We start from the raw sequence: 17,504 nt of genomic DNA, 5'->3' as shown, positions 1-17,504 counted from the left end.
TGATGTATTACTGTAAAATGTGACTGCTTTAGTGTGTGTAACTGGTGCATTTTGTCAAGATCCTGGGAGATGTCATCTTCAAATTGGCTCCCTGTGTTTAAGAACATGAACATATTTGAAATAAATCAAGGGTAGGTCATTTGGCAGCTTTCTACTGCTCTGCCATTCAATCAGATTATGGCTGGTCTTCTACCTCTATGCCACCTTCCTGACACTAACCTTCACCCCTACCCCAAATAATATCTTAATTCCCATAAAATCTGGAAAAATCTCTAACTGTTTCTGGCCTGTTGGATTTGTATTGCGATTGCCCGGTCAGTTTTTAACTGATTTTATAAATTTTGCCACTGGGATGGTGTGGGTGAGTGGAAGGATGGCTGTATTTGTATAACATTTATCTTCATCTGCACTTGTAGCTAGTGACATAATTTTGAAGTGCTGTCACTGTTGTAAAGTAAGAACCATCAAGTTAATTTACAGACAGCACCTCCACTAAAAGCAACGTGATAGTTACCAGCTCATCAGTTCTGGTAATATTGGTTGACGGATGAGTATTGGCCAGGTCAAGGCAGACGACCGAGTAATATAGAATTAGGGAGCTGGTAACAGTAGACTATTAAGGGAAATTTGATATAAGAGGTAAGGGTAGAACCAATTGTGCACTTTACCAGAGCAATGGCATAAGAGTATGGTCTTTGGTGTCGTACAAGCTTGGGATTTATTGAACTTCTATTAATTTTGCTCAAGTTATCATCGAAGTGTGAATGCTCTTTCTATTCCCCCAAACAGTATTTGAAGAGTATAAGAAGATTGCTAACAAGGACATTGAGGCCAGCATTAAGGGAGAGATGTCTGGCAGCCTTGAAAATGCTTTATTGGCAATTGGTGAGTTCAGTCCTTTTTGCATTCCCTTTCCAACATGCACTTTCCTCCTGAATAACCAACTTCTGATCCTCTTCCAGTTAAGAACATGAAGAACCAACCTGCTTACTTTGCTGAGAGGCTGTACAAGTCCATGAAGGTAAATTAACTGAAAATGCAAAGTCCATTTTACACTGCCTGTGCTAATCACTCCTGTGGAGGTTTTGTGATGCAGTCTTAGTGGTGGGTACAGCTGGTTGAGCGAGAAGACTCATTGTGGGTTTTGGATTTCATCTCTTGACCTCTGTTCAGTTTTGAGACTAAAAGTAGTTAATCAACATGAGCTCAAATTGGAATCAAATTATGGCTCAATGTTGACATCAAGAATTTCAGATCATATTTTCCCATTTTCATTTCCAGCTGCTATTTTTCTTGTTCCATTCCCAGTAAGACCCAGAGCTAATTATTTTCTTAAAGTTCCACACCTCCTCCCACCACCACCACCCCCCGTCTCTCCACCCCCCCCCCACCACCTCACCCATCTTTTCCTAATCCTTGTGTTTAAGAACATAATAGTAGAAATAAAGCAAGGGTAGGTAATTTGGCAGCTCTGTCATTCAACCAGATTATGGCTGATCTTCTATCTCAGTGCCACCTTCCCTGACACTAACCTACCCCGCTCCTTCCTTCCACCTTTTTATACTGGCCATCTCTCCCTTCTACCTTTCAGTCCAGATGAAGGGTCTCAACCTGAAATGGCAAATGTCTTATTTCCCTCCACTGATGCTGCTGGACCTGTTGAATATTTGAAGCTATCTTTTTTTTCCTAGATTCCCAACATCTTTAGGATTTTCTACCCTTTTTGTAATCAACTTCAAGTATATGCACAAGCTATTAATTTTGCTTTGGTTTGTTCAATTTACAGAACATAAATGATCTGCATTCAGTTGCAATTTAGATAAAATCAAGTAAACACTTCTTCCTGAGTTGTCAGTGCAGCACTGTCATTTTTTTCTCGGTATTTCTTGTGTGTATTCTGTGAACTGAGCAATAAAACTTTAAAGGCTGAATAAATTTTCTGGTGTCAGGATCATGTATGCCTCCAGATCAGGAATTCTGTGTAATGAGATATGAATGGAAAGGCAATCTACTCCGTGGCAGTTCCAAAGTTTTGTCTGATACAGTTGACAGCATGAAGTGCTTTTTCACAGTAAAGAGCACTACTTGCAGACATTCTACTGATGTTTTGTCTCCACCCAGATAATCAAGAGCCAGTGCTGTTCGAAGATAATTAGCAGCTGCTGCTTCCTTGAGAAATAATTTTCACATGACTTGACCTGAACTGTCCATTTGATCTTAAATCAATGGCACTAAGTGTTGAGGCATCATGATACCCCTGTTGCAAAGGTTTCTCGGTGTCCTTATAAAATCTGAACAGACAATGATTGGTACATTTAGCATTTTCACTAAGTACTTTACAGCCATTTAGGTTCATTTGACTTTTTGTCACTGTCGTATCAGAAATTTGCACATTGCAAGTAATAGTTAGTGAATGACCAAATTGTTCTCACAGTAGAGGGACAAGAAACCACAGAGCATGCAAACAATGGTATAGATCTTGCATACCTCCAAGAGTAAATGTGTACATGCACAAGTGTCACACAGATCCAGACTGCTGCACCATATTGAACAAGTCAAACTGATGTACTACGTTCTCTCAAGTTGATGCAAACAACCTCATGGCACAGTTTTGAAGAGCAGGGTAATTCTTGCCGTATACTGTCTGATATTTATCCCTCTATCAACATCAGCAAAACAGAATGGTCGCTGTTGTATTGTTTTTGTGGGATCTTGCTGTGTGTAATTTTACAGGCAGGCTTCCCACATTACAATGTTTTCATTTCAGATGGTATTCAATTAACTGTAAAGATGACATGGAAAGCTCAAAATAGTATAAATCTTGCTTTAACGGCCATTTCCTGTATTGCATTTGCAACCTTCTGCACAGTGGGAGATTTAGAAGATGATGGGCTCAACTTCCACTTGAAACTTTAGTACAAAGTGCTGTCCTGAATTTGCTGCATTGTCAGAGTGCTGTCTTTTGGGTGAGATCTGTGAAGTAGAGGATACTGTGCTTTGCAACAATTTGATTATCAACAAAGTGAAATAAGGAGAGTAAGTCTTGCTATTTCAATAGTGCAGTTCATAATCTCAGTATGTCCCAAAGTGCTTTACAACCAACTAAGTACTGTCTAAGAATCTCCTGACCCACGGCTACTCAGTGGTAAAGATACATTGGGGGTGGTATTGAGAAATCCAAGTTCAGGTATCACCAGCGCATTGAAGCTCTGTGTAAATGGTAGAAGGAATGCACCAGTTCACAAACTATCCATCCGCCAGCCCCATTGGACACCACCTGCTCCATCTCCGGAAGATTCTGAAGTTCCTACATTGGTCTCATCAGCCACTTCAGAATCCACAAAATTAGAGTAGAAGCAAGTCGTGCTCAGTCCACTTGGGCATCCCCTCAGGATTAAGTATAGTCGTTGTTGTATCATCAGAAATTTGCACACCAAGACTGCTGTTGGATTCAGACAGTGGCGAGATAATTACCAAATAATATTTTAGTGGTGATAGCTGAGGGATAGATATTAACCAGGAAATGAAAGAGAAATGGCTTTCTCCTTATCGTGGCTACCCACATATGAGGGTGAGGTGCCTCAGTTTAATGGCTCATACGAAAGATTGCACCTCCAAGTATGGCATTCCTCATTACTGCATTGGAATGCCAGTCAATAGTGTTTTGCCAAAATCCCAGAGTGGGACTTGAACCATTAATCGACTGGTGTGTCACGCTGAACCATGGCTAACTACGTTGAGGGCTGAGATCCAAAGTGGTATCTAAGATTAACTAGTCTAAAACTAGCCCTTTTTCCCATGGAGTGAAAATGATTGGCTAACCACATGTTCCCTCGATAATAGGGAGCTGGTACAGAAGACAGCACCTTGATCAGGGTGATGGTGTCCCGGTGTGAAGTTGACATGCTGGACATTAGAGAGGCGTTTCAAAGGATGTATGGAAAGTCATTGTATTCCTTTATCAAGGTAAGTGCCCAACAATAATAAGAGATTGGTGCTAACTTTTAATGGATTTCTGAATGAAATGCACCTTGTTTTTGATGACGTAACCAGATATTTCATTCATGAGCCTTCCCCATAAACTGGTTGATATTTTGCATCTTGAAATATAGTATTGGCTGAACAAAGACATATGACTGTAATTCATTCACCCAGTGGACATAAATTCTTGTGTTCTTCCCTTCAGATGGAGGATGAATCAAACACTGTGACTAATCAAGACCACAGAGACAATGAACCTTGAATTTATTAAAAAGATTAAGTAGCTCAGAAAACATAATGCAGCAGACTTCATTAGATTAAAACTTTGGCTTCTGCCTCCAAATGTCAACAAGACCTCAGCTTCACCTAATTCTTCCAATACTAATCCCAGATCAGCAGTTATATTATAAGTTGTATTTGTTTGTGATGTTTTGTCAGGGGATATTTAGGAAGCAGGTTGGATCAGAAGAGATGGATAGCAAGTTCGTCTTCCAAATAGATGGCATTCTTAGATCCCAATGCCTAGTCACCCATCAGGACTTGTGTAACCATTACTGCAGAGAACTGTACTTGTAATTTTCCACACGCTTCACTGCTTAAAGAAGAATTTTTTTTTTTAAAAAGTATGGAGTTCAAGACCAGGTTACACAGAGCAGTGGGCTTTGAATTCCTGGCTACATCTATTTCAAAGGGCAATGTAGTGGCATTGTGGTCTAGGAAATAATGATTCAATAGGGCAATCTGATTTTGGCCTTGGAGTGAAATCATGATTGCATTACTTCTGCACAGAGGTTAAGTATGCAAAGACAGATGGTTGAAGAGGAATAAACTTATTTGGAAATAGAATATAAAGCAATCATAATGGTTGATAATTACTGACCGACAATAAATGAACTGGATTTGCTTAAAAACTTACTAAAATGATGAATTCTGAATATTAAGGCCACTTTCTTAAGGAAAACATTCAAAGTTAGAATTCTGCATTATGGTGCAGAGTTCATAATAAAGTCTCTATTGAGATGTGTGCTATTGATATGCAGTATTTACCACAGCTTACATTAAATTTGTCAGTGTGTAAATCAATTTTGAAATGTTTAGCAAATTGGGACTTATTGATTTTAAAATTCAATTCCTACCAGTGTGTCCAAATGAAAGGCTTCAAATGCATTGTGTAAGTTTGACTCTCTCTCTCTCTCCAGGAATCAGTGCTGAATGTGATTTGAATAGAAGCTGAAGTATTAACACAGGCACAAGACACTGGAGCCTGTAAAATATTTTTCACTGCCATCTGTATCTTGTGGATTTATGGGACTTGTTGGCCATTTGGTCCTATGCAATAACCCATCAGCAATGTGCTTACCACATTAAACGGACCTAAAGATTTTCTTTCTTAATCAAATATTAAACCACTTTTTTTCCTGATCTCCTGAACCTTCAGTTCTAAAGTAGTTCAATATGATATCCCGGGCATATTAATCTACATTTTTCTATGCCATCAATGTCTGTGTCCTAAGTTCTGGAGTTCCCACCCTATTATCTCGACCTCCCCTCTGCTACAAAAGAATGCAAGTCATACTCCTACTTGCAGTGCTTCATGCCTGCTCAGCCATTCAGAGATCTTGACTTATGGTTGAGTAGCTAACCACTATCAGGCAGAATTCAGGATTATTAACCCCAAGGTAAATTTTAATCTCACTATAGTAGATTGGGAAATTTAATTTAAAGCTAGACTCAATTTAAAAAAAACACAAAACTACTAGATTATCAACAAAAAAACATCTGGTTCATGTTCTTCAGGGAACGATATCTAATATCCTTGCTCAGTCTGGCCAAATGGGGATGTAAACCCACCAACGTAGTTGATCCTTAACTGCTGCTTCAGCTGAGAATGGGCAATAAATGGTGAAAACAAAATTGTGACCTCAGTTCTACTTCCCTGTTCAATTCTTCTAACCACCTGTAGTCCAAAAATCTCTCCTATTCTTGAATATCTCAGAACCATGGATGCCACATTACCAGGGAAGAGAATTTCTAAGATTTAAGACCTTTTGAGAGAAAAATGTCCTTGGGCCACCATTTTTTTCTTTATTAATGAAGCCTCCAGTCAGCATGTCTTTGTGCATGGAAAATAGTGTCTCCAATTTGTATTAGAGGTTTGTTTTTCAGATTGGAGGTCTGTGACTGGTGCTGTGCCACAGGGTTCAGTGCTGAGTCCCCTGTTTCTCATACATTATTTTGATGAGAATGTAGGTGTAATGGACGGTGAAGAAGGTCATCTGAGATTACAACAGGATCTAGATCAACTGGGAAATGGGCAAAGGAATGGCAGATGGAATTTAACGAAGACTATTGTGAAGTTGTGCATTTTGGGAAGCTTTAACCAGGGTAGGACATGCACAATAAATGGTGGGGCCTTGGAGTGTTGGAATGGACACCTAAGGGTTATAGGTACATAGTTTCCTGAAAGTAGTGACACCAGGTGGTGAAGAAGGGGTATGGCATGCTTGCCTTCATTGCTTGGGGCACTGAGCACAAGAGTTGTATAGCATGGAAACAGGCCCTTCAGTCCAACTGTTTGGCCCACATCCCTCAATGTTTCCTATCCATGTGCCTAACTCCACCACTTCCTCTGGCAGCCCATTCTATATATTGACCATTCTCTGGATGAAAAGGTTCCTGTCAAATCTCTCCCCTTCCACCTTAAACCTGTGCCCCCTACTTCCTGATTCCCCTATCCTGGGAAACAGACCCTGTGCATTCACCCTGTCTATGTCCCTCACAATTTTATACACTTCTGTAAGATCACCCCTCATTCTCCTATGCTCCAAAGAAAGCCATGTCAACCTCCCTCCAAAACTCAGTCCCTTGAGTTCTGGCAGATCCTCAAATCTCCTCTGCACTCTTTCCAGCTTAATGGCATCTTCCCTATAGCAGGGTGACCAAAGCTAAACACAATACTCCAAATATGGCTTCCCCAACATCTTGTACAACTGCAACATAACATCCCAACTTCTATACTCAATGCCCTGACTTATGAAGGCCAGAGTGCCAAAAGCCACCTTCACCACCCTGTGTACTTGCAACGCCACTTTCAGGGAACCATGTACTTGTACTCCTAGGTCACTTTGTTCTACGACAATCCCCAGGGCCCTACCGTTCACTATGAAAGTCCTACCCTGATTTGTCTTCCCAAAATGTAACACCTCTCATCCGAATTAAATTCTATTTGCCGTTCCTTAGTTCACTTACCCAGCTGAACAAGATCCCTCTGTAAATCTTTATAACCATCTTCAGTGTCAATGACACCATCTATTTTGGTATCATCTGCAAACTTACTAACCATACTTTGTACATTATCATCCAAATCTTTGATATAGATGGCAATGGGCCTAGAACTGATCCCTGAGGAATATCACTAGTCGCAGGCCTCCAGACCAAAAGACAACCTACCATCATTATCTGCTTCCTACCATCAAGCCAATTCTGTATCTAATTAGTAGCTAGCTCCCTGGATCCATTGCAGCCTACCGTGCGGAATCTTATCAAAGGCCTTGACCATAGAACCATAAAAAAAATACAGCACAATACAGGCCCTTCGGCCCACCATGTTGTGCCAACCACACAAGACTATCTAACTCCTTCCTCCCACATTTCCCTCTATTTTAAATTCCTCCATGTGCCTATCTAGCAATCTCTTGAACTTGACCAACGTATCAGCCTCCACCACCACCCCAGGCAGCGCATTCCATGCACCAACCACTCGGGGTGAAAAACCTCCCTCTGACATCTCCCTTGAACTTACCACCCATTACCTTAAAGCCATGCCCTCTTGTACTTAAGTTCATATAGACAACACCTACCACCCTGCCCTCCTCAACCTTCTTGGTTACTTGCTCAAAAAAAAACCTCAAATCAAATTTGAGATATGATCTCCCATGCACAAAGCCATGCTGACTATCCCTAATCAACCTGTCTTTTCAAATGCTTGTATATCTTATCCCTCATAATCTCCTCTAATAACTTAACTACCGCAGATGTTGGGCTTATTGACCTATCGTTCCTAGGTTTTTCTTTGCAGCCCTTCTTAATTAAAGGCACAACATTAGCCACACTCCAGTTGTCTGGCATGTCACCCATCACTAATGATGATGCATATATCTCAAGAGTAGGGATATGAAAGATTGTAAAGGACGTTAGTGAGACAGCACTTGGAATATTCCATATAGTTCTGGTTGCCATACTATAGGAGGGATGCAATCAAGTTAGAGGATGCAGCATAGATTCACATGGATGTTGCCAGAACTGGAAGGAGATCCTAAATAAGTTGGGACTGTTTTCCTGAAGCGAAGGAGGTGGATGCATGATCAGTCTTTTTCCCAGGATAGGGGAGTCTAAAATTAAAGGGCGTAGATTTGTGAGAGGGGAAAGATTTAAATGGTACCTGTGGGTCAAGTTTTTCCACATAGATGGTGGTGGGTATATGGAATGAGCTGTCAGAGGAAGTGGTTGAGATAGGAACAATTATAAAGTTTAAAAGACATTTGGACAGGTATGTGGAAAGGAAAGGTTTAGTGGAATATGGGTCAATGCAGGCAAATGGGACTAGCTCAGGTATGGATGAATTGGGCCAAAGGGCCTTTTTTTTCCATGCTGTATAATCCATGACTCTTGATTTCAGACTGTCTAACAAGGTGCATATAAGCTCTAATAAGGTGACCAAAGCTGGAGTACTCCAGGTATAATTCAGCCAAGGCCCTGTCCAGCTATGATGAGAATTAGCTATGTACCCCATCCATCTTGCAACAAAGGCCCAAATTTCATTTACCTTTTAAAGATAACCCATGATAGCTTTCAACCAAGCTTGAATCACCTTTTCCAATATCTTTGCTTGACCATGTCAAGTAAAATTTTACAAGACTAGGGATGGTTCACTTTTAAAGAGGCACGATATCAAATGCAAGTTGTGAAGATCTTGTAAGGGTTTGAGTGTCTTCTTGGTCTAAAGTAAATACATAATACTGGTTTAGTCCACTGCACGTGCCTGGGCTCCTGAGATGTACTATTTAAATTGGCCTGGTGTTTATTCCATTTATGACACAAACTTGGAGCTATTGCCATTTCAGCCAAAGTGCAGTCAGGAAAATAAAGCAGTAGGTTCCAGGTAAGCAACAACCTTTATAATCATGCTGGCTTTTATAGACTTTCATTTTCTAATTATTACATGTTCTGCCATGTTAACAGTATAACATGTAAAACAAAAAAAGCTGTTGCAATTATATTCCGGTCAGAAGAGGCTGTACCTTAAGTCCCATTCCAGAGCACAAAACCTACGCCGATATTCCCGGTGCAGTACTGAGTAAGTACTACTGTGTTGGAGGTGTTAATTCAAATGAGATTTTCAACTAAACTTAACACAGTACAGCACAGGAACAGGCCCATCAGCCAACAATCTGTGCTGACCATGATGCCAAATTGAACTAATCCCATTTGCCTGCACGTGATCTATATCCTTCCATTCCCTGTTCATGTGCCTGTCTAAATGCATCTTAAGTGTTGTAATCATACCTGCTCCCACCTCCCCAGCAACATGTACCAGTCGAACACCATTCTATATATTTTTCAAAAAACTTCCCTCAAAAATCTGCTTTAAACTATCCTCCTCAACTTAAAGCTATCTCGTTTAGTACTTGACATTTGTATCCTGGGGGGGGGGGGGGGGGGGGAAAGACTCCATAATTTTATATACTTCTAGCAAGTTGACCCTCAGCCTCTGATGCTCCAGAGAAAACAATCTAAGTTTGTCCAGACTCTCCTTGTAGCTAATACTCTCTAATCCAGGCAACATTCTGGTGAACCTCTTCACCCTCCCCAAAACCTCCACATCCTTCCTGTAATGCAGTGACTAGAACTGCACACAATACTCCAAATGTAGCTTAACAGTTGTAACATGGCTTACTGACCTTATACTCATTGCTCCAACCAATGAAGGTAAGTATGCTGTAAGCCTTCTTTACCATCTTATCTACTTGTAACAAAAATAAACCAATTTATACATTACCAAGGTACAGTGGAAAACTGTTCTGCATGCCATCCATACAGATCACATCAGTATACTGAGGTTGTACAAGGGAAAAGCAATAACAAGATGCAGAATAAAGTGTTACAGTTAGAGTGCAATACAGGCAGTCAGTAAGATGCAAGGTTGATTGTGAGGTCAAGAGTCCATCTTATTGTGTAAGAGAACTGTTCAACAGTCTTATAACAGTGGGATAGAAGCTGTCCTTGAGCATGGTGGTGCATGCTTTCAGGCTTTTGTATCGTCTGCCTGATAGGAGGGGAGAGAAGAATGTCTGGGGTGGGTGAGGTCTTTGATTATGTTGGCTGCTTTACTGAAGCAGTGACATGTAGGCAATATCCATGGAGGGGAGGCTGGTTTTCATGATGTGCTGAGTGGTGTCCACAACCCTCTGCAGTTTCTTGTGGTCTCAGGCAGAGCAGTTGCCATACCAAGCTGTGATACATCCAGATACAATGCCTTCTATGATGCATGTATATGTAAAAAAAAAATTGGTGAGGATCAATGAGGATGTACCAAATTTCCTTGACCTCCTGAGAAAAAGGTGCTGGTGCACTTTCTTGGCCATGGCATCTACATGGTTGGACCAGGATGGCTATTGTGATGTTCACTCCTGGGACACTGAAGCTCTCAACTCTCTCAACCTCAGCACTGTTGATGTAAACAGGAGCACGTGCACTGCTCCCTAAAGTGAAGTTAATGACCAGCTCTTTTGTTTTACTGACGTTGAGGAAAAGGTTGTCATGCCACTATAGCGTTAAGCTCTATCTCCTTCCTGTACTCAGACTCATTATTTGAGATTCAGCCCACTACGGTAGAGTCATGGAATTAGAGCTTGTAGATGGAGTTAGAGCAGAATCTGGCCACACAGTCGTGAGTGTATAGGGAGTAAAACAGAGGGCTGAGGATGTAGGTTTGTGGGGCACCAGTGTTGAGGATAATCATCGCAGAGGTGTTGTTGTCTATCTTTACTAATTGCATTCTGTTGGTCAGGAAGTCAAGGATCCAGTTGCTAAGGGAGGTGTTGAGTCCCAGGTCTAGAAGTTTGGGGATGAGTTTGCTTGGAACTATGGTATTGAAGGCAGAGCTGTAGTTAATAAATAGTAGTCTGATGTATGTGTCTTTGCTGTCTGCAGTGTTGCCAATTTCAGGGTGCTATGGATTTGCACCCCAAGATCTGTCTGTACATTAGTGCTCTTATTGATCCTGCTGTTTATTGTATACTTTCCTCTTGCATATGACCTCCAAAGTACAACACCTGACACTTATCCATATTAAACTCTAACTCGTATCATCTTTGGGTGGATGTGAAGGATATTATGTTTCAATCAAGCACAGAGACATCCTCATTAATATCCTGGCCAATATTTATTCCTTGACCATCGACAAAATTGTAATAAAATAACTGCTTTATGATGATCTGAAATCATGGTGCTATCAATGCTGGAGTACCTTTACTATGACTTGGATGAAGTGTCATTTGCTACCTTTGTCAGTTTCCTCTTAAGAGTTATAGAGTTGTACAAAATGGAAAATAGGCCCTTCGGCCCATCTTGTCCATGCCAATCAAGCTGCCCTCCTGAGCTAATCCCATTTGTCTGCATTTGGCCTATAATCCCTCTAAGCCTTTCCTATCCAAGGTTTAGGATAGGAAAATGTCTTTTAAACATGTCCAAATGTCTTTGAAACATTGTAATTCTACCATTTCCTCTGGCAGCTCATTCCATAGAATTCTACTATTTCCTCTGGCAGCTCATTCCATGTACCTGCTTTAATAGAGTACAAAGGCACCCAGTGCTAGGGTGTGACTTGGTGAGCTTTCAAGGTTCCACATGAGGGATTGGTCCAGAAGATAGGCCATGGGATTGAGGGCATTATGGCAAATTGAATCTAAATTGGCAGAATTTTGCAATCTGAAGCCTATGGGCAGGTCAATACCATAGGGATAGGTGCTGGGCATCGATTTCCTTGTAGTTCTGACTGCCACAATATAGGAAGAATGTGTTGCACTGGAAAGGATGAAGAGAAGGTTCGTCAGGATGCCTGAGACGAGATGGACTACATTTGTTTCTCATGGAGTTAAGGTGGCCTTGAGGTATACAAAGTTGAGCAGCATGGATGAAGTTTTCCCCTTGAGCTGTCTGTAACCAGAGGGCATAAGGTTAAGGTGCAGGATAGAAGATTTAAAGGAGATTGGGGGACTTTTTTTATACCAAGGGTGTTGAGCCAAGGTTTCTCGTATTACGTATTTAGGTAAACACTTGAAACCCATGGCATAAAGGCTCTGGGCTGGACTAATGGCCAAAAGGGACACAATGGGCTGAAAGATCTGTTTCGTAGAACATAGAACACTACAGCACAGTACAGGCCCTGTGGCTGAAGATGTTGTGCCGACATTTTATCCTGCTCTAAGATCTATCTGACCCTTCCCTCCCACATAGACCTCCATTTTTCTATCATTCATGTGACTAGCTAAGAGTCTCTTAAGTGTCCTTAATGTATCTGCCTTCACCACCTCTGCTGGCAGTGCATTCCATGCACCCACCACTCTCTACGTACAAAAAAAAAACTTACCCCTGATGTCCCCCTTGTATCTTCCTCCAATCACATTAAAATTATGCCTCCTCATGTTAGCCATTGTCACCCTGGGGAAAAAGTCTCTGAACTCTATCTATGCCTCTTATCGTGTTGTATGCCTCTTATCATGTTAAAGGTGTACAACATAATAAGAGGCATAGATAGAGGCATCAAATCATCTCTCATTCTCTCTCGTTCCAGAGAGAAAAGCCCTAGCTCACTCAACCTATCCTCATAAGACATGCTCTCCAATCCAGGCAACATCCTGGCAAATCTCCTCTGCACCCTCTCTAAAGCTTCCACATCCTTCCTATAATGAGGTGACCAGAACGGAACATAATACTCCATGTGGTCAAACCAGAGTTTTATAGAGCTGCAACATTACCTGGTGGCTCTTGAACTCAATGCCCAGACTAATGAAGACCAACATACCATACGCCTTCTTAACAACCCTCTCAACCTGAGCGGCAACCTTGAGGGATCTATGGACATGGACCCCAAGATTCCCCTGTTCTGCCATTATCCTTGGTATTCTGCCTTCAAATTAGATCTTCCAAAGTGTATCACTTCACATTTTTCCAGGTTGTACTCCATCTGCCACTTTTCAACCCCGCTCTGCATCCAATCAATGTTCTGTTGTAACCTACAGCCACATTCTACACTCTCCACAACACCACCAACCTTCGTGTCATCTGCAAACTTACTAACTCACCCTTCGACAACCTCATCCAAGTCATTTATAAAAATCACCAAGAGCAGGGGTCCCAGAACAGATCTCTGCAGAACACCACTGGTCACTGACCTCCAGGCAGAATACGCTCCATCTACCAACACCCTCTGTCTTCTATGGGTGAGGCAATTCTGAATCCACACAGCCAAGTTTTCCTGGATCCCAAACCTCCTGATTTTCTGAATGAGCCTTCCATGAGGAACTTTATCATATGCCTTACTAAAATCCACGTGCACCACATCTACTGCTCTACCTTCATCAATGTGCTTTGTCACATCCTCAAAGAATTCAATCAGGTTCATGAGGCACGACCTGCCCCTCATAAAGCCATGCTGACTGTCCCTAATCTGCCTATGCTTTCCAAATGCCCATAAGTCCTGTCTCTAAGAATCTTCTCCAGTAATTTTCCACCACTGAAGTAAGACTCACTGGCCTGTACTTCTGAGGGTTATCCCTATTCCCTTTCTCGAACAAAGGAACATTTGTCACCCTCCAATCATCTGGCACTACTCCTGTGGCTGTGAGGATGCAAAGATCATTGCCAAAGGCGCAGCAATCTCTTCCCTCTCTTCCCTCACTTCCCGTAATAACCTTGGATATATCCTGTCTGGCCCCAGTGACTTATTTATCCCAATGTTTTTCAAAAGTTCAAACACATCCTCTTTCCTCATGTTGACATGCCCTAGTATATCAGCCTGTTGTATGCCATCTTCACAAATGTCAAGGTCTCTCTCTCTCTGGTGAATACTGAAGCAAAGTATTCATTAAGGGCCTCTCCTACCTCTTCAAACTCCAGGCACTTGTTCCCTCTTTTATCCCTGATCAGTCCTACCCTCACTCTAGTCGTCCTCCTATTCTTCACATAGGTGTAGAATGCCTTGGGGTTTTCCTTAATCCTACTCACCAAGGCCTTCTCATGCCCCCTTCTAGCTCTCCTGAGTCCATTCTTAAGCTCCTTCCTGGCTACCTTGTAACTCTCCAGGACCCTATCTGATCCTTGCTTTCTAAACCTTAGGTAAACTTGTTTCTTCCTTTTGACGAGATGTTCTACATCTCTTGTCAACCATGGTTCCTTCACTCTACTATCCTTACCCTGCCTCAATGGGACAAACCTATCCAGAACCCCATGCAAGTACTCCCCAAACAACCTCCACATTTCTGTTGTGCACTTCCCCAAGAACGTCTGTTCCCAAATTACACTCCCAAGTTCCTGCCTAATAGCATCATAGTCCCCTTCCCCAATTAAATACTTTACCATAGCCTTGGAGAGGAATAGGAGCAGATGTTATGGTAAAGGTCAAGGAGTTATGGCCACTGTCTCCAAAATGCTCTCCCATTGAGAGATCTGAAGCCTGTTCAAGCTCATTGCCTTGTACCAGGTCCAGTATGGCCTCTCCTCTAATCAGCCTGTCCACATACTGTCAGGAATCCTTCCTGGACATACCAAACAAACTCTGCCCCCTCATCCCCTTTACACTGAGGATGTGCCTATCAATATTAGGGAAATTGAAATCACCCATGACAACCCATGTTGTTTTTGCACTTCTCCAAAATCTGCCTCCTGATCTGTTCCTCTATCTCTGCTGCTATTGGGAGGTCTGTAGAATGCTCCCAATAGAGTGATCGCTCCCTTCCCATTTCTGACTTTCACCCACAGAGTCAGTAGACGATCTCTCCAGGACATCATCCCTTTCCTTAGCTGTTATTACTGTCCCTGATCAGCAAAGCCACTCCATGCTGCTCATCTCTGTGGTCACTGTATATTTTCTTCCAAGTACTGATCTGTTTATTATTGATCCCTGCAATAGGGCTTCAGAAGATTGCAACTAGGAGCATGGGTATTTGAGGAACTCTACCAATCCTAGCAACTATTCTTTTTTTTCCCCTTTTTTGTTCTAATTAAAATTCAGCACAGGCCAAGAATCCAATCTGGGTAATTCTAATGAAGCTCTGGTATAAAATCTCATCTGGCAAGCTTTGCCCAAGAAGGCGGAGGAGAAACTATTAGCTTTCACATTTTTTGCCTGATCATTCACCAGTAATTCCATGTTATGCCAAACCAAGGTGTTGAAATCAGACTAACAATAACTTTGCAGTGCTCTGTCTGGCCTGTTTGAGAAAATGGCAAAATTATGTCTTCAACTGCAGATTTATTTTTTAAACTATTATATCCCCACCAAACCCCACACTCACCACAGTTGGTCGAGTACAATTGTAATATGGCCTGGTACAGCATGGCTGGTCTGCAGTATGCTTGTGCCACCAAGTGCCAGAAACTGGACCGCACAGTCCAGGGCCAAGTTCAAGATGAGATTTTCAGTAAGTTATCACTGAATTTTCCTATAACTTTGGCCTTAGTGATATTAACTGTTGTCACAGTCCCTTTTTAAGACCTTTAATTCACATGCTATATAAAATTTGTTATTTAATCAAAGAGCAGTTAATTCAATTTTAAGGTCTATTTTGAAGAAGATAGGACAATATCGCAGTTTTCTGGCTAATATTCAACCCAAAATCAACAGTACTGAAGCAGGTGTTCTTAATCATGTATCTGTTCACAGAAGCTACATTTTATTTTACAGCAATGGTTGTACTTAACCAAAGATATCTCAACATGCTTGAGTGTTTTAAGGGTAAAGGATACTAAAAGAAATTCAGGATCTTCCAAGTTAATGTTTCATTATCTGCTTATGGGTAGACTGCTAAACAAGTTGGTTTTCGAAAGAAATTGTAGTAATAGGGTCATAGATGCTTAAATTATAGTTATACATGGTGTGACATTCTCTTTTAAACCTTGTATAATTCAAGTTGTAATGAAACTTTTTTGCTTCAAGGGTGATTGTTCTGGAGATTACAAGAAGATCCTCCTCCAACTGTGTGGCGGTGAATAATTTAAGCAGCTTCCTGTGTCATTTCAAGGTGGAATGGATTGAAGACCCTGCAAAACAGAGTGGCTATGCCCCTCATTTAGTGACTTGCTTTAATTATATGCTTATTGGGCCTTAACTCTTTTGCCTTAATTATGATCTTGAAATATGCTATTCTAATCAATGCATTTAAATATGGAAAGCTAATATGAAATGCTAAGCAGCTGCACTATGTACAAATCAACTCCGAGACCTTATTGCAAAACTGGACATACACTCAAGTCATTAGTAAATTGCTATTCTTCAAAGCTCCAGTGCTGATCTGAACTTTGATAGCTGGGGCATGCCATTTCTAGCTTTTAAATGGCCTTCCACTCTTGGATGAAAAGGGATGGATCAAGCAATGCATACAATCTACTACAGTGTGAAATAAAGAGCAATAGCTTAGAGGATGTGATTTGAAACACTAAATTTAAAGCTAATATTCAGCGCTATTGAATCCTGGCTCCTGGTCCAATGAAGTAACATCTTGCATCTTAAACTTAATGTTAGAAAATACTGAAGGGGATGCAAAGACGGCCCTGCCGTGTTTTGGACCCCAGTCTGAAATCTCTCAAAATAGTTTCATAGGTCAAACAGAGTTGTTCTCTGGGTTGTGTTTTCTCCTTAACTATGGTGCAGTGAGGAATCCCCTCAGCTATATAAATCTTAGCTGGGAGCAGGGGGTGTAAATTACTGAGAATCTACAATTGAGTAATGAAAGTGTACAGGATGCCTGTAACAACATTTTACAAATTCAAATAGATTGTACACAAATCAATTGTATTGTCTTGGATGAACATCTCTGGCTGTGTAATTTGTCAGATGCCACCTGTAAATAGTTAAATTTTGCATGAGTACCACTTTGAAAACTGGAAGCAGTGAGCCATTGCAGTAATCTACCTGTTGTAATTCAAGGCTGTTCTATTCAAATAGTACATTCCATTTTAATTGTACTGATACATTACAATCCTATTCCAATATAAACACTTGAAGAAAATTCTTATGCCAGCCTGAGTGTCTAGTTTTGGTCCTGCAAGGTGTTACAACTCCTTTTGTTTTTGTGGGGTGGGAGCAGCAAACAGCTGTTCTAGAGTTTACTAGATTTGTATGCAGACTAAATCATGCAATGAGTGCCAAAAGAGCACATTACCATCACTTCCACCTCCAGGGTTATATCAAGGATTGTGTTCCATGACATACTACCTACATTCATCATACTATCACTTATACC

The 17,504-nt window shown here is 41.2% G+C and overlaps 1 protein-coding gene across 1 annotated transcript in view; it reads left to right on the top strand.

Moving 5' to 3' along the window:
- The window catches only part of LOC127584214 (annexin A4-like), an 80,658-nt gene extending 63,382 nt beyond the window's left edge, over positions 1 to 17,276 (top strand). Inside the window, exons 10-13 of the mRNA XM_052040826.1 lie at positions 790 to 885; positions 963 to 1,021; positions 3,844 to 3,966; positions 16,199 to 17,276. Of these exons, the coding sequence (XP_051896786.1) occupies positions 790 to 885; positions 963 to 1,021; positions 3,844 to 3,966; positions 16,199 to 16,255 (335 nt within the window). The 3' untranslated portion in view covers positions 16,256 to 17,276. The remainder of the gene's footprint in view (positions 1 to 789; positions 886 to 962; positions 1,022 to 3,843; positions 3,967 to 16,198) is intronic.
- Positions 17,277 to 17,504: the final 228 nt, after the last annotated feature.

This window comes from Pristis pectinata, chromosome 29 (genome assembly GCF_009764475.1).
Source record: "Pristis pectinata isolate sPriPec2 chromosome 29, sPriPec2.1.pri, whole genome shotgun sequence".
Classification (NCBI taxonomy): Eukaryota; Metazoa; Chordata; class Chondrichthyes; order Rhinopristiformes; family Pristidae; genus Pristis; species Pristis pectinata.
Note: the sequence above shows the minus strand (reverse complement) of the source record. Positions and strands in the feature narration are given on the sequence as shown.